Source organism: Mus musculus, chromosome 10 (assembly GCF_000001635.26).
Source record: "Mus musculus strain C57BL/6J chromosome 10, GRCm38.p6 C57BL/6J".
NCBI classification, from domain to species: domain Eukaryota; kingdom Metazoa; phylum Chordata; class Mammalia; order Rodentia; family Muridae; genus Mus; species Mus musculus.
This window is the reverse complement of record NC_000076.6, coordinates 51,614,634-51,633,032: the sequence shown is the minus strand read 5'-3', so window position 1 is coordinate 51,633,032 and position 18,399 is coordinate 51,614,634. Positions and strand designations below refer to the sequence as shown.

Sequence of the window (18,399 nt, the reverse complement as noted above, 5' to 3'; positions counted from 1 at the left end):
TCGAGATTTTCAGGAGAAATAAAATAAATAAATAAAAGCAAGAATTCTTTTCTTTTTTTTAAAATATTTTTATTATTATGTATTTTCCTCAATTACATTTAGAATGCTATCCCAAAAGTCCCCCATACCCTCCCGCCAACTTCCCTACCCACCCATTCCCATTTTTTGGCCCTGGGATTCCCCTGTACTAGGGCATATAAAGTTTGCATGTCCAATGGGCCTCTCTTTCCAGTGATGGCCGATTAGGCCATCTTTTGATACATATGCAGCTAGAGTCAAGAGTTCCGGGGTACTGGTTAGTTCATAATGTTGTTGCACCTACAGGGTTGCAGATCTCTTTAACTCCTTGGATACTTTCTCTAGCTCCTCCATTGGGGGCCCTGTGATCCATCCAATAGCTGACTGTGAGCATCCACTTATGTGTTTGCTAGGCCCCTGCCTAGTTTCACAAGAGACAGCTATATCAGGGTCCTTTCAGCCAATGCTTGCTAGTGTATGCAATGGTGTCAGCGTTTGGAGGATAAGTATGGGATGGATCCCTGGATATGGCAGTCTCTAGATGGTCCATCCTTTTGTCTCAGCTCCAAACTTTGTCTCTGTAACTCCTTCCATGGGTGATTGTTTCCAATTCTAAGAAGGGACAAAGTGTCCACACTTTGGTCTTCGTTCTTCTTGAGTTTAATGTGTTTAGCAAATTGTATCTTATATTTTGGGTATTCTAAGTTTCTGGGCTAATATCCACTTATCAGTGAGTACATATTGTGAGAGTTCCTTTGTGATTGGGTTACCTCACTCAGGATGATGCCCTCCAGGTCCATCCATTTGCCTAGGAATTTCATAAATTCATTGTTTTTAATAGCTGAGTAGAACTCCATTGTGTAAATGTACCACATTTTTTGAATCCATTCCTCTGTTGAGTGACATCTGGGTTCTTTCCAGCTCCTGGCTGTTATAAATAAGGCTGCTTTGAACATAGTGGAGCATGTGCCCTTCTTAACGGTTGGGGCATCTTCTGGATATATGCCCAAAAGAGGTATTGCGGGATCCTCCAGTAGTACGGGCTCGGCCGTTAAAGGCTAGGCTCACAGCCAAGAATTCTTTCCTAAATAGCTGATCAACTACTGTAATTCTTTGGCATTGAAAGCAGCATGTTTGAAAATATAGAGCTGTCCCTTTTTTAAGCAGAAGGATTTTTCCCAGTCTGCTTCTTTCAGAAAAATCTACAACGAGCTTCAAAAGAAAAGCCAACAGGAAGCAAATCCCTTAACTTTGCTCTGGAGTCAAAGAATACAATGTCCCAAAGATCTGTGTTTACAATTCTGTCAGCATGCCTCTGTGTTTACATTCCATCAGTTCATCTCCAGCTCTCAGATGCCCACTGTCACATGCTCCGCAGCAGAGACTCTTGGAATCGGACATGTTCTTATTGGTGAAAGAACTGTTTTCACTATCATCAAGAATCTGAATATTGAACACTTCTGGCTCTTGACATTGTCCCATGCTTCCAAAGTGTTTAGGGAAAATTAGGAATCTTATCTTTAGCATCTGTGAGCTGAATGGCTCTTAATAACCCTCATGAACTGAGCAAATGAGACAGAAAGATGGCCCTATTGATTACAGTAGTTACTTGCTTCATGATTATTCTTGATACCTCCCAGTCTTGTCATACCCCAGATGACTTCGTGGCTATCACTTCTCCTGGACATATCATGATTGGTGGCTTGTTTGCCATTCATGAAAAAATGTTGTCCTCAGATGACCATCCCAGACGACCACAAATCCAGAAATGTGCTGGGTGAGTAAAACTTTAAAAAAAAATTACACACAATTCAAAATTGTGCTGAGACTAAGACTAAGACAGGCAGATGGCTTGGTTTCAATGACATTTTAGAAAAACAGAACATGTGTGTATTTTACAGTTATATCTAGTTAGTTTTGTGGTTCTTAAAATAGATTTTTCAGTCCTATATGTGTAATCAGCTTCCAAGCGCAGAGGAAGAGAATGCTTTAGAGTGATGCATTGTTCTGTTTTGTTTTGTTTTGTTTTGTTTTGTTTTGTTTTGTTTTGTTTTGTTTTATCATGTCTTTAAAAAAATCCCTGAAGTCACTTTCAAGGATGTTGGTGAGTGAACTGTAGCATGTAATTCTTGGGACTGTGTCATGTGAAAACTAAAACTGGGGAAGGTTGTTGCAGATGGATTGAGGGTTTGGCCTTTTTGGTTGGTTTTTAAGGAAAACAAGATGTTTTACTTAATTTTAGTTGATCTTGTGAACTGACTTGCAGTTCCTATCTGTGAAAATGAGGCCAGATAAACTCCAAGGACACAGGCAGCCTTGGCTTCAATTTGTATCACAAAATGACCATCAGACTTAAAATTGTGACTTAAAATTCGGATTACAACTTGATATAATCTTAAGGTCTTCTTTTATTTTACTTTTCTGTTTGCCTGTTTTGTTTTAAGATAAGATCTCCTTCTATATTCCAAGCTAGCCTCAACTCTTGATCTACTTTATATTCTCCTCCAGACTGCTGTAATTTCAAAAGCAAATCATCACATCTGATCTTGTTTGTTTGTTTGTTTGTTTGCTTGCTTGCTTGCTTGCTTGCTTGCTTACTTCATTATCAAATCATGCTTTCTAAGCCCTATAAGAATGTTTTCAGTTCTCACGAGATTCCTATATCATACCAAGGTCCCCTCCCTTCTTTCATGCCTATCTGAGCTGCTGTTACTATAACTAGTGATTAGCTGAAATGGCACAAAATAATAAGGGAAGATTTTCAGAGCACTAACTTGGTACCCAAAAAAATGAAGCCCATAATTTTAAGCCAATAAGCAATGAAAAATATAAATGAAACTTTTGATCTAACAAATTTCTTCTAGAAAGAAAAAAAAATCACATAAATGTTTTGCTTTATTGTCACTCCTCAAGAGAAATTATTTTTAATAAACACTGAGCTGCGGGCTAACAAGTACTGACATTACCTGACTCCTGCTCTGAGCTCTGGGTAAATCAAGAGCATTGAGCTTACATAGAAGGGACTATGAAAATATGATGTGGTTTAATTATAAAGTAATCAAAATTTTTTTCTCTCATTTCTTTTTAGATAAGGATTATAACAATGATATTCCACATTTCATCTTTAGACATCTCACAGCGAGAAACAAACACTGTAATTCAATGAACTCCAAGGAATCTTTAGAATCAAAACCTTGTAGTTTTCCTTTATCCACTTAAAAGTCATCCACCGATCTTTCATTATATATGAGGTTAGGCATATAATGTTTGTGTACAGCAGTGAATGAAATAACAGTGGATCAAGATTAAATTATTGAGGTCTCTGAAATAATCCCAAAGCAAGAAATGTTCCCTGAAACGGCTGTGTATCTGATTTACACTAGTTGTCATTCTCTAGACAACTATGTGCCTTTACCCAGGAATTCATAAAAGTCTTTAGAAATATTTATTTAGAAATATATATGTATAGGCATGTGTGTGTAACAATTAATTTTAAAAAGAGCTTGTGTATTTTAAAGAAAGCAAGGAGGGGTTATGGGAGAGTTTAAATAAAGAAAAAGGGAGGATATGATATCATTATATTCTCAAAAAGTTACTTTTAAAAATAAAAATTTAAATTTGTAAAAGTCTCATTTATCTGATTTCCAACCACAGCAGATTAAAACTACAAAACTATAAGATAGGCTTTAAGCCTAAGAAGCACATGCACTGTTGGCAATGCCATGCTTACATGTTAACAGCAAAAGAGAGCAAAACTCACCACACCGTACATCAGAGTATCAAAGAAAATGTTCAGGACCAACCCAAGATTTATCAAGAAAAGGCTAAATGCTGCACTGTAGAGTAGTTAAGACACTTGTTTTTGACATTGTCCCTGTTAAAGGTTTCCATTAAAAGTATTTTTACTGGGGAAGTTGGAGAAAGCACTGGGCATGGCTGCAATCATGGCACTAAGGCAATTAATGGCTGCTGGGAAGGGTCGTAGTCCCTCTCAGGAATGAATCTCCTTATTGGTTATTCAATACAGAGTGATCAGCTTTGAAACTGTATAATACAAGCAACCAAAATGTGTATGTGTATATATACAAAGAAAAAGAGGCTATCAGCTAGAGTTGGAAGGACATGGGGGTTGAGTGAGAATAACTAGCAGGAGGGGCGCTGGAAGGAGAAGCGGGACAGAGATAAAATTTTATTTTAATTAAAAACATATTTTTGAAAGGTACATTGTTTACATTAATGAAATTGCCATCAAGCAAATAGAAGACATTCTGCTAAAACTTATGATCAGGGGGAGGGGAAGGGAATGGTTATTTTCAAATAAAGTTCACACTTATCATATAATCATCTTGATTCATCCAAAAATTATTCATCAAAGGACAGAGACATGGTTGAGATATCTCCATATTAAATGGGAATTGTTATACTTTGTTTCAGAAAGTGCTTTTTTTTTTTTTTTCAACAGCTTTGAAATATCAGTGTTTCTTCAAACTCTGGCTATGATACACAGCATTGAGATGATCAATAATTCAACACTGTTATCCGGAGTCAAGCTGGGATATGAAATCTATGACACTTGTACCGAAGTCACAGCAGCAATGGCTGCCACTCTGAGGTTCCTCTCAAAATTCAACTGCTCTAGAGAAACTGTGGTCTTTCAGTGTGACTATTCCAGCTACATGCCAAGGGTCAAGGCTGTCATAGGTGCTGGCTACTCTGAAACATCCATCGCGGTCTCAAGGATGCTGAACTTACAGCTCATGCCACAGGTAGGTGTTTGTTCTACTTCCTTCCCTACATTGGTCCATCGATTACATTAGTTCTTGGGATCAGGGGAAGGTAGGAATTAGCTAGGAAGTGATTTCTGCAATATTGAACTGTTGCATGTAATTATTAAAAAAACAATCCAGGCTATCACCGGCTTGGCACAGCTGGTGGTCTCAGTCTGTTTCCATTCCGGTATGAGACCGTATGATTCCCCTTATCAGCGCCTCTCCCAACAATGCTGGCTCTGCCTCTCCAGAGCTCCAAAATTGCCCCACGATCCACTGTGGTTACCTTTCCCCTGGAGCTAAGTTGAGTCACCTCAAAATAGAAAACACCAGATAATCTTAGTTTAGAATCAACAGATAACACAACAGCTGGACTCGGAATCTGTCATTTTAAATTCAATTATTTTATGTTAGAAATCTTCCATGGTGGGTTCTGGTGGATTCTGCCACCAGATCAAACAATCTCCAGTCTATATTTTGTCTGCTTTGCTCCTACCTCCCTATCCAAAAGGAGGCTGTTCGTTTCCCCTGCATCCCCTCTTCCTTTTTTGGACCCAGAAGGTCTGCCTCCTCCTCACCCAGTGATTGTCATCTTTATTACCCAATCAGTCAATTAGGGAAATTTTTTTTGTTCTACTTCCTTCCATACATTGGTCTATCCATCACATTTGCTATTAGGATCAGGGGAAGGTAGGAATTAGCTAGGAAGTAATTTCTGCAATATTCAACAACCAATTTCTGAACATTTTTAACTTGATTTAGAAAAGACACATACCTCTGAGGGGCTGCTCTCTCCATAATGACATCAACCAGGTTCAAAAAAGGCAAGTAACTAAACATCCCTGGGTGCTAAGATAAGTCGATCTTTTTGTAGAGAGAGAATTTAGGAAGAGGCTGTAGGAATCAAAGGGAACTGAGCTTACTATGACTGGCTCCTGCGCTCCCCTACCATCACTCAAAGATTCTCTCCACTTTCAGGTGAGTTATGAATCCACTGCAGAAATCCTGAGTGACAAGATCCGCTTTCCTTCATTTTTACGGACTGTGCCTAGTGACTTCTACCAAACTAAAGCAATGGCCCACCTGATCCGACAATCGGGATGGAACTGGATTGGTGCCATAACAACCGATGATGATTATGGAAGACTAGCTCTCAACACATTTGCAATACAGGCTGCTGAAAACAATGTGTGCATTGCCTTCAAAGAGGTTCTGCCAGCCTTCCTCTCAGATAATACCATTGAAGTGAGAATTAACCAGACTCTGGAGAAGATCATTGCAGAAGCCCAGGTTAATGTCATTGTGGTGTTTCTGAGAAAATTCCATGTTTTCAATCTCTTCACGAAAGCCATTGAAAGGAAAATAAGTAAGATCTGGATTGCTAGTGATAATTGGTCAACCGCTACCAAGATTATCACCATCCCTAATGTTAAGAAGCTTGGCAAAGTGGTGGGGTTTGCCTTTAGGAGAGGAAATACGTCTTCTTTCCATTCTTTTCTTCAAACTCTGCATATGTACCCCAATGACAATAACAAACCCCTACATGAATTTGCCATGCTCGTTTCTGCCTGTAAATACATCAAAGACGGTGATTTGAGCCAATGCATATCCAACTATTCTCAGGCAACTTTGACCTATGACACTACCAAGACCATTGAAAACCACTTATTCAAGAGAAATGATTTCCTCTGGCATTATACTGAGCCGGGACTCATTTATAGCATTCAGCTTGCAGTGTTCGCCCTTGGTCATGCCATCCGGGATCTGTGCCAAGCTCGAGACTGCAAGAAACCCAACGCCTTTCAGCCATGGGAGGTATTCACTTACATACCCAAGCCTATTCCCTACCATCCATCATCTCCTCCTCTCCCCTCTTGCTTCATTTTACAAAGATCCACAGTAAGCACTCTTAACCCTGTCCCTTCTGCAAGTAGAAACTGTCAGTGTTTTCATGACCTGTATTGCTAATATAACTTTTTACTTTTGATAATAGTTATATTTTATCCTCATTACTTTCCCTGGGCCCCAAAATTTTGTCTTCTCTTCTTAGGACATTCAGAATAGTGCTATCTTCCTCCTCAGATTTATGGATTATTTTCAGTATGTCATACACATTATATTCTTTAATGATTTTTACCCATACAACTATTTAGACCATGGAAGTGGAAAGATTATTTTGGTTACTACTAAGTACAATAGCATTTCCCTCATCTGAGATGCCCAGGCTATACATGTTGCAGATTAGATTTCTTAGGTACAAAGCAAGCGTCATATGTAAAATTTATCTTTGCTTATATTTGCCTTGTTCATATAACTTAAAGGTGATATTATAGAATATTTTTAATGCAGATTTAGTGTGCCAGTGCAGTCAAGTGTAGACTTTTTCACTTTGATATCAAGTTGGTGCTCAAAACCTCAGATTTGTAGCATTTTTCAATTAGGGATGCTTGTTTTGTATATGAGGAAACTAAGGACAAGAAACACCATAGACATGACTCCAGGCCTGGTCTTCTTATATCCCCTCGAATTGTACAACAGGTGCATTGCAATCCTGTCCTCTAGCTAAATGTTCTTCCTATCTTTTGTAGGATGTTCTCTTCAGGACTTGAGGTTTGTGTTTTGTTTTGCTTAAAGATTTGCTGTTTTGATTCATTTATATGAGTGTTTTGACTGCGTATTTGTGTGTGTACTTAGTGCATGAAATGCCTGCTGAAGCCAAAAAGAAAAGTCCAGGAATTAAAGATGGTTGTTAGCCACTATATGGGTATTGGGAATGGAACCTGGGTCCTTTTCAAGAGCTTACTACTTACTGAGCCATGCCTTCAGCCCCCTGGACTCTTCTTCAAAGGGATGGTATTAGGCCAATTACAATAACCTTTAAATGAAATACAAATTGTGTGTAAATGAATGCTTTCCATTCTTTTCTTGGATAATTTTGGAAAAACTTAAACTTAAAGTTTAATATGACTCTAATTAATGAAAAATCACATAATTAATGATCTTAAACAAAGCATGTAAAAGAAAGTACTCCTTTTAACAATAATATTTTACTTGTGAGAATCAGACTTCTCAATTATGCAAATTCAAAGCCAGACTTATAGGTCTTGAGAAAGTACCATATTACAACATATATGCCCTTTAGAGTGAAAAGAGGGTAGTATAAAATAAAACAATTGGATCATATAAGTGGCATCTAGAATGACATTTATATTTTTATCATCATCATTTTTATTGTTGTTGCTTAGAATTGAACCAATAGCCTCATGAAAGCTAATCATGTGATTCCAGGAGCTCCATCCTAGCCCCTGTTATGCATGTTTTAATCACCTACAGCACCTATAAGCAATGATGACTGAAATAACCAGCTTGCAAATTTAGATGAGAAATTTTCACGGTTATGTGTTTGTCTTTACTTCATTGTTGTTGTTGTTGTGTTTTTATTGTTTATCTCTGGGGTTCTGGAGTTTGACCTCAAGGCCTCATACATAAGAGGGAACACCCTCACTCTGAGCTGCATCCTCAGCCCTTGAACTATGTATTTAAATTTTCTAATTTTTAAGTTGTACTTAATTTTATTTTTGATGGATACATAATCATTCTACATGTTGTGGAGTATATATTGCTCATTTTCAGGCATTTTTGTGTGTGTGTGTGTGTGTGTGTGTGTGTGTTCCTTTAAAACTTGTCTTAGGGCACAATTGCTGGGCTCTACTATCTTCCACCTGACCACTCGAATGTAGGTGTAGGAGCAGCCCATGTGGCTATTGATGTGTTTATAAAAGGATAAAGAGAGGGAGGATATACTTGTTGGATGTGTGGGGGGAGGGGGTACCTACACAGGCCCATGCTGAGGCATCCCTTCCCCCTAAGGAACCAGCCATATGAAGGTATAGTATAGAATACAGTATATTCAGGGTATGGGGAGGGGAGTTGAGAGGGTAGGAGAGGCAGAAAAAGGCAGAGAGAGAGAGAGAGAGAGAGAGAGAGAGAGAGAGAGAGAGAGAAGAAGGAGGAGGAGGAGGAGGAGGAGGAGGAATAGAGAAATAGAGGCTGGCCATGAGCATGTGGAGAGAGAGGGGGAAGGGGCGAGAGGACAGAGCAGGAGGAGGAAGGCAAAGCAAGAGCAAGAGAGAGAGGAGAGGGAAGCAGCCCCTTTTATAGTGAGTCAGGCACACCTGGCTATTGCCAGAAAACTGTGGGGCAGAGCTTAGACAAAATGATAACAGCCATTCCATTTTGAGATGTCATATTGTTGCCCAGTTCTTCTCTCTCCAAATCTTGGCAAAACTCAGTTCTCCTCCCTTGCACCTCCCTGCCTCCAGTGACCTGGAAGTCCTGACTGAACCCTCCGCCCAGCAATTGGTCCATGGCTTTTGTTACTAAATGATCAAGAACCAATTCAGTAACAGGACCTTAACATCAGAGACCAGGAACTGAACCTAAAGGATACACATGAAAAAATAGGAAGAATCAGAAGAAGAAGAAGAAGAAGAAGAAGAAGAAGAAGAAGAAGAAGAAGAAGAAGAAGAAGAAGAAGAAGAAGACAGAGCTATTGATCTATCAAAGATCCAGAAAAGTACTTTAAATTAGAACTATAGCTCAACCATTTCGGAAAAAAGTACACTTGGGAAAATGTAACCTAAACATCTTATTTATGAGTGTGAGGTTGCTTTTTATGCTTCTGAGAACCTATTATTTCTACAAACAGATTGAAAAAGAGGAGACAGGATGAGGTGCTGCTTTCATCATGATGTGAATGAGTCACATAATAAGCAGTGCCAGACACAAGTGACAAGTCATCCAACCAATGGTCTCTTTATGAAGAAAATCATTATAAGACATTATACTAAAAAATAATAATAACATTTAGGAGCCCTAATCAAGGATGCATTCGTAGTTGTTTCATTACACACACACACACACACACACACACACACACACACACACACAAACACACCAACAAAATATTCTAATAATCATATGATCCAATGAGTGATTTTAGATCCAATTAAATTCAGATTGCAATGGAGTTAGGACAGTGTTCCATCTCTATGTTTGGTGGGAAGTATGTTCAGGGATTGTACACAGCCAGTCTTATTTTATTTTAGCAGATTTTCACTGTTCTTCAGGTATATGGGACGAACCTTCTTCATGTTGTAGCCACTGGGTTGTCTTTGCCTTTCTTCTTCTTCTTCTTCTATTTGATCCCACCTAAGGTAATGAGTGGCACATAGGAGATGAGAAAATGTCTAGTAGTCATTCCTCACGTGTTTACTTAGGAAGTATTTGTTGGCTGCCTGAGTGTTTCAGGTTAAGTGAGGGCTAGAGATAACCTGGGGAGGCAAACAGAATGTCCTCTTACAACAGCCAATTTGGTATATAATCAGGTGATTACAAGGCTGACTACCACACAGGAGGACACAATACAGCACCTCATGCAAACGTGGGATGGCTGCCTAGCACCTAACTGAGGTATCGAGTTCAGCATTAGCAACTGTTCTTCTAGCTGGGCTCCCTTGTCTGGCCTCAGTGGGAGAGGATACACCTAACCTCACAGAGACTTGATGTGTGAGGGTGGGGAAACAACGAGGAAGTGCTCACCCACTCAGAGAAGAGCAGGGGGTTGTGGGAACGGATTGTGGGAGGGTTTGACCAAGAGGGAGCAATGATTTAATTTATTTTTTTTTTAAATATATTTTCCAAAAGGCCAGCGTCTTCTGGACTTCATGGGACTGGAGTCTTGAAAGGAAGCTGAAAGCAAATGAGACAAGGGGCTCATGTGGGGTACTTCTCAAAAGACTTTGCCCAATAGGACTTCTCAAAATTTGATGTGTAATTAAATTGTCTTCGAACCTAGAACCTGTATTTTTAACACCTTACCAGACTGATGCTCCTGCTGCTGATAGAAGGAAGCTGCAAACTATGCCGAGGGATCAGACTTGCCAAGCTGCAGGATGATGATCCAGTTTCCACTGTAGAAAGAACATTTTGACTGATACAAATACTTGAGAACATAGATAAAGAACACTTTGAGTAGATTAGATGTCTAAAAGAGAAAGAAACACACGAACATGTCACAAATCATTCCCATTCTGGGCAGCTATTGTGTATGTTAAAGTGCAAATAGGGAGAAATATGGAGGTCTGGTGGGGGAAATATTGGCATCCTATGTTGGAGATGCTGGATTTCAAGAACTTAGGAGACACAGAAGTAAGACCTGATTGAGAAGTTATTTCTCCACCGGGGAAATGAGCCAATTCAAGACAGATTAGATTATATTAAATGCAAGTTTATTGGGAAGCTGCTCTCTTGGGGTGAGTTCACTGGTCCCAAGGACAGAGGCTAGAACAGGGAGAGGAGGGGGACAAGAAGACCAAAATGTCTGTATTATATATTGACAAAAGTAAAACACTTAAAATTAATGAAAAATACATTGAGTAGAGTAATTCTACTCAGTATAATTTCTCCCTCTCCCATAGATTGTTTTTTTTTTTAATCCATCAAAGCCAAATAGAACCATGGACTTAGGCAACCAATGGGGCTGTGATGAATGCTGAAGAGAGCGGGGGGGGGGGGGGGGGAGCTCGAACACACGCACACACACGCACAAACTCAATGTGACTGGCACTTCACAAATTGGGTAGCAAGGCAGGTAATTTTTAGTCACATTTCTTTCTCCAGAATTAAATCATTTTGTAACTTAATTAGAATAAAATCTAGAGGCTACTTTAGTGCATGTTCATCACTAGGACAGACTTAAGACCAACAGCGGAAAGATGACAGGATGTGTTTTACCATCCCTAAGCCCCCACCTGCTCCAAAGTAGCCATTCTGAAAGTCTGCCACGTGCATGCATGCAAGAGCTCAGATTTCAGTTTCATAGACTGAAATAGCTAAAATCTCTCTAAATCTGATCTGGTTTTACAATTTCATGTAGGAAAACTTCTGCAGAGATGGAATCTAGAATGGGAGGTGGGACTCTTTCTTAAACTGTTCTATATATTTAAGCATCCTGAAACAGGGATCAAATGTCTTTTTTTTCTTCTCGTTTAAGTTATACTCTTGGAGATGCAGTGTCTTCACGGGGATAAAAGATGCACTGTAAACTGTTCACCCACACTTTTACCTTTCACAGCTACTTGCCGTGCTGAAAAACGTGACATTCACTGATGGAAGGAATTCATTTCACTTTGATGCCCACGGGGATTTAAATACTGGTTATGACGTGGTGCTCTGGAAGGAGACCAATGGCCTCATGACTGTCACAAAGATGGCAGAATATGACCTGCAGCGTGACGTCTTCATCACCACAAACCAAGAAACAAAACATGAATTCAGGAAACTTAAGGTGATTTTTGTCCTAGGCTGTTTTGCAGAATTCAGGTCAAATAGTGTATCACCTGGGAAAGTCCTGTTCTCCAGCAGAGCCTCCAGCGATAGATGAATCCTCACTACCCACTGTCCCACCTTCCTTCCCTAAATTCTGTGACTAGCTAGCATAACATTCTTGTATAAAGCCTCTGTTCCGTCCTTTGTCTTCCGTGTTCTCTCTTCTCAATATTAGCAAAATTCAGCTCACTCTGTGTTCGACTCTGTGTGCATCCCTTCAGTAGACGAACTTGGGGCAGGAGAAGTGGGAATACGAGCCTTATATTGTTCACTAGTTTTACATTGCATTTATGATCTCCGGTGTCCAGTGGGCCTTCGTTGTTGCTGTGAAATCAATCAGACTATTTTTAACAGAATTAAGTCTCTTTTCTTACTGGTTGGCCGTTTTATATTCTTCTCTGACTTCGTTCCATCATCTTTGGTTGATCGCACTTTCTCTTCTTCAAACAGTGAAGCAATAGGAGAACTGTGGTGCTTCCTGTAGCAGTCCGTGCTTCCATCTGGTTTTGTGGATGGACTGCTGTGCTCCTTCCTCCGGCTTCACTTCCACTTTACCAGTGGGCCCCACCCCCTTCTCTTGTTTAAGGCTTTGCTCTGCTGATTCAGGATTCACAGTCTCCTGCATCCTCCACGATTCTCTCTTCTGTGCTGTCCACATAGTGGTATAAACCTGTATTCACCGGTACTCAAAAGGCAACAGTGGCATAGATTTCACACACCCTCTTCCATCTGCTGCCCAAGCCTCTATTTCTCTTTACAACAAAACTCCTTGAAAATATTAAATATCTTGACTGCTCCCAAGTTGTTTCCTTCCATTCTATTTTAAGCTACCTATAATCTATCAAAATTGTTTCTCTAGCTCACTTACACTAAGTCCAAACATCATTATAATTCATTTAACAGCCACTTATTCTTTCCTCCACACCACAGGCCTCATTTGCTTCCTAGACTCCACACTCCCCTGATTTCTCCCGTGTCTCTAGCCACTGTTCCTCTGCCTCCTTTGTTGGGTCCTTATCTTTCCAATCCCTCTGAACACTGGGGTGCCTGGACTCAGCTCTGTTCTTTTTTTGTCTGTTTGGTGACCTTATCAGGCTCCTTCCAGTCTTTAAATAATGTCATTCTGTGGAAGGCTGGTGGCTTCTTGATTTTATCTTTTAACTCAAATAAGTGCCGACTGCCTAACTGGCATCTCTACGTGGATGTGGATATCTATCTGATGGTTGTCCTCACTGACTATCTCCAAAACAAAGCTCTTGATATTCTTTCCTGCATCTCAGGAAACGGCAACTCTCCTTTGTTAGTTGCCTAAGAGGGGCACCCCATGGAATCCTTGCTCCCGGTGTGTAGGTGTGTAACACAACACACTCGCACACCGCAGACCCACTGAAATTTTAATTTCCAAAGTGAGTCTGAAGTTTGATTACCATTTTACATGCTGGATGTACCACTGCCCCTCCACTGCAAGCTACAGTTGCTTTTCATCCAGGTCAGTGTTAGCTTTGTAACTGTTCCTCTTACACTTAAACCCTTCAGTCTGTTTGTAAGACGTCCTGGAAAATGCAGCTCTCTGCTCAAAACTCTTCCAGGGCATCACATTTCTCTCCAGGTAAAAGCTAGTGGTTTTTTTTTTTTTTTTTTTTTTTTAAACTGTTCTCTGTCTCCAAAACCTTGTCTCCCTCCACCTTCCCCTTAATTTCCATTCTCCTGTAACTCCACAGTCCCCACTCTTTGTCATATGTGCTTGCCTTTCTGATAATGCAAGTGATCTGCACCTGCTGCATTCTATTTAAAATTGCCACACCTGAACCAGGATGGCGGTGAGTGCCTGTAATCCCAGAATCTGAGAATCTGAGGCAGGAGAATCATGAGCCTGGGTTAACAGTGAGAACCATGCTTGGCATACTAACAATCACTCAGAAAATATTTAGTGAGTGCAAGAATGAACACAGTAATGTTGGAAAACCAGTTTCTTCAACAACATTTCTCCTCCTCGTAGATAGATTAGTAAAGTAGGAGACCATTTCATTAGGAGACAGAAATGCAGCCATCCTTTGTGCCCTCAAACTTTCCTTTTCTTCTTTGTTATCACAGCTTTGTCTATCACCTTCTAATGAGACTGCCTTAGGCTAAGCACTGCAACTCACACTGGGCTTTTAAACCATATGCTGCCTCCCTTTCTCACTGAATAAAAAGGCAATTTCCTTTTATTTTTACAAGAAGCACTATTTTTCAGTTGTTAGGAAATTTGTCTCCATTTTCCATAGGACAGAATCTGTGTACCTGTGAGGCATCTGCTCTGAGGCAGAGGAGTGACGCTTTAGGCTCCAGAGTGAAGGTTTAGACAGTTACCAATAAGCGAACAAATCTTCCTTGCTGGTGGAGATGTTCATACATATCTAGGCTATTGTCAAAGCCAACAATACCTTTGACCATTTGGTCAGATTTCAAGATGTACTTGTCAAACAGGCTACTTGTAGTATCACTTGTCACTGTCCAAAACCTCAAATAACTATACCTCAATTTTTATTTCAAAGTTGTACGTACAGGACTCTAGAATGCATTTCCAACCTCTTCATATGGAGGAAGGAAAAGTAGTGTGTTCCTAAGAAGGAAGGCTGCACTTTTGTTCCTCCTAATGATACATAATTTCAATCTAAATTTTCATAATGATTTAATTATTATTGTAAGCAAATGTGGTATACACACACAAAATAGATTATCAGCTATAGAGAAGAATGAAATCTTATTATTTGTAAGAAGATGAGAACTTTGAATATTATGTTAAAGAGAGGTAAGCACAGAAGAGCAAACACCATATGTTCTGTCTCTTATTTGAAAACTTAAGTAGCCAAGCTGAATATAGGGTTGTTAAAAGTTAAAAGTTAAGAGCAGACTGGAGAGATGGCTCAGAGGTTGAGAGCACTGATTGCTCTTCCAGAGGTTCTGAGTTCAATTCCTAGCATCCACATGGTGGCTCACAACCATATGTAATGGGGTCTGATGCCCTCTTCTGGTGTGTCTGAAGACAGTGACAGTATACTCACATATATAAAATAAATTAATAATTCTTTTTTAAAAAGCTACAGATGAGCAAAGGGTGTATGGAGTTGAGTGGTACACATTGTGTGATATGTTAAAATACCACACTGAATGCTACCAAAACTAAAATATTTTTAAAATATTTTTTGGATTTTGAAAATCTAATAGTTTTAAATTCTAAATATCCCATTGCTTTGTTTTTCAAAGGTATCCACTCTTAAAAACTTTCTTATAAAAGTCTATAGGCTAGAGAGATGACTCAGTAGCTAAGAGCACTTAACTGCTTTTCCAGAGGACCGAGTTTATTTCCTAGAACCTACATTGGTGACTCACAGCTACATGTAACTCCAGCTCCAAGGGATGCAACACCCTCTCATGGAATACACACACACACACACACACACACACACACACAGACAGAGAGAGAGAGAGAGACAGAAAGAAAGAGACTCATACACAGAGAGACACACACAAACACAGGGACTCACACACAAATCTCACAGAGAGACAGATTTATGCACATAAAATTAAAATTTTTTCTTTAAAAAAAAAAAACCCACAGAAGTCTTATTTTTCTTGCAGAATTTCAGCCTGGAATCAGAAATTGCCAGACCCTCACTTTGTTGGCTTTAGTCATATGTGCTTTCCCCTCTGCTGGAAGCTCTCTGAAAGAGCTAATTTCCATAATTTGCTTATAGAAGCAGTAAGTGTTACCAGGCATGGTGGTGAATGCTTTTAATCCTAGGACTCTGGAGGCAGAGGCTGGTGAATCTCTGTGAGTTCAAGTCCAGTCTGCACTATATAGTGAAGTCTATATCAGTCATAGGTCCTGTCAAAAAGCAAAGAAAGAAAAGAAAGAAAGAAAGAAAGAAAGAAAGAAAGAAAGAGAGAAAGAAAGAGAGAAAGAGAGAAAGAAAGAAAAAAGAAAAAGAAGTTATAAGTAGTTTTCTCATCTAAAATATTTTGCATATTTTAAGTTTGCTTCTGCTTCTTAAGATGGCCCCAAAACTTTAATACTATGAAAAAAAGCTGAAAAATGCTACTTAGTGAAGAATGGCTAGAAGAATCTCTTTTTAAATTATTTGGATTTTTTTTCCTTTTACTGTAGCAAATTCTATCTAAATGCTCCAAGGAATGCAGCCCTGGTCAAATGAAGAAAGCCACAGGAAGCCAACACAGCTGTTGCTATGAATGTGTGAGCTGCCCAGAAAACCACTACAGTAATGAGACAGGTAATGGCACTTACCACTACACCCACAATGACACCTCTAAATTATTTCTTTTCTGTCTATTAATTCTAGTTTTATCTTTTGTTTTGTAGATTTCTTTCTTTTCCATTCTGGGTCTCAAATCTTGGGCCTTGTGTGTACTAGGTCCATGCTCTATCACTGAACTACAACCCCACCCCTTCGTTTGTTTTTGTCCTTGAGAGACAGATTCATTAATAGTCTACACAGTATACTTAGCTTGGACAGGATTACAAGAATCATAGGTGTAGAGGGAGGAGATGGCCTTGAGCTATGTGTAATTCCAAAACCACGTTTAGGAACAAGGTCCCCAAATGGATGCCAGTAACAGCAAGATTCTAAGAGACTGGCATATATAGATTTTCAGAAGAACTTTGCCCCAACAAACCTTCTGACTTCTTCTATTACCCTTCCCATCTTCCTCATCTCTTCCATTTACCTTCCTCTCCCACTTTATCTGGGTTCTGTGTAGGTTTAATTTGAATAAGTAACTAATATGACTTTCCCTGACCTTGCTTTTTTATACAGTATTGTAGACAACCACCTAGTTAAATGTTTAGAATGGAACTGACCTCTTTGCCTTCTTAGATATGGATCACTGCCTTTTATGCAACAATGAAACCCACTGGGCCCCAGTAAGGAGCACTACCTGCTTTGAAAAGGAAGTGGAGTATCTGGACTGGGATGACTCCTTGGCTCTCCTCCTCATTGCCCTCTCCCTACTTGGAATCGCCTTTGTTCTGGCCATTGGCATAATATTTACAAGAAACCTGAAGACACCTGTCGTGAAATCATCTGGAGGATTAGTGGTCTGCTACGTGATGCTCATCTGCCACGCCCTTAACTTTGCCAGCACAGGCTTTTTTATTGGAGAACCACAAGACTTTGCGTGCAAGACCAGGCAGACCTTATTTGGTGTGAGCTTTACTCTCTGTGTCTCCTGTATTTTGACCAAGTCCCTGAAAATTTTGCTAGCTTTCAGTTTTGACCCCAAGCTGACAATGTTCCTGAAGTGCCTTTATAGGCCTGTTCCCATTGTTCTTACCTGCACGGGCATTCAAGTGGTCATTTGCACTCTTTGGCTGGTGCTGGCAGCACCTAGTGTGGAAGAGAATATCTCCTTGCCTAGAGTCATTATCCTGGAATGTGAGGAGGGGTCAGCACTGGCATTTGGTACCATGCTGGGCTACATCACAGTTCTGGCCTTCATTTGCTTTGTATTTGCATTCAAGGGGAGGAAACTTCCTGAGAATTACAACGAAGCCAAGTTCCTGACCTTTGGGATGCTGATTTACTTCATAGCTTGGATCACATTCATCCCTGTCTATACTACCACATTCGGCAAGTATTTGCCCGCCGTGGAGATTATAGTCATTCTGATATCCAATTATGGGATTCTCTGCTGTATATTCTTCCCCAAGTGCTACATTATTCTTTGCAAGCAGAAGACTAACACCAAATCAGCCTTCCTCCAGATGGTTTACAACTACTCTGCTCACAGTGTGGACAGCCTTGCCTTGAGTCATGTTTCCCTGGACTCCACCAGCTACGATACTGCAACAACCAATCAGAGCCCTGGTAACAAGATGACAGCCTGTCAGAACGACAACCATCTTCCTGCACAAGTGCTCCCACACACAGGCACGGCAAAGACTATCAAAGCGTCTAAAACTTTGCGTCAGAAAAGAAGTTCAAGTATATGATTGAGTTCCTAGGAGACGCTGTGATCCCCAGTGAGATGTTTCTAGTGTTTGCTGCAAATTGTGTATTTACTTTCCCAGCAAATACATTTGTGTTTTGTTGTTGCTGTTTGGTTGGTTTGGTTTTGGCTTTTTTTGTTTTGGGGGATTTTTTTTTCCTGCCATTTGCTTGAACACTGTTTAACTCAGTCTGTTTAACCATCTGCTAATAAAAACATAGGTTCAGTATTATTC

At 39.9% G+C, this 18,399-nt stretch overlaps 1 protein-coding gene across 1 annotated transcript; it reads left to right on the top strand.

Annotated features, from left to right (window-relative positions):
- The first annotated feature begins 1,574 nt into the window (after positions 1-1,574).
- On the top strand, positions 1,575-18,210 carry Gprc6a (G protein-coupled receptor, family C, group 6, member A). The gene is made up of 6 exons (NM_153071.1): positions 1,575-1,795; positions 4,481-4,784; positions 5,766-6,602; positions 11,923-12,135; positions 16,327-16,450; positions 17,054-18,210. The coding sequence occupies exons 1-6, from the start codon at positions 1,602-1,604 to the stop codon at positions 18,166-18,168; spliced, it is 2,787 nt and encodes a 928-aa protein (NP_694711.1). The 5' UTR covers positions 1,575-1,601; the 3' UTR covers positions 18,169-18,210.
- The last annotated feature ends 189 nt before the right edge of the window (positions 18,211-18,399 follow it).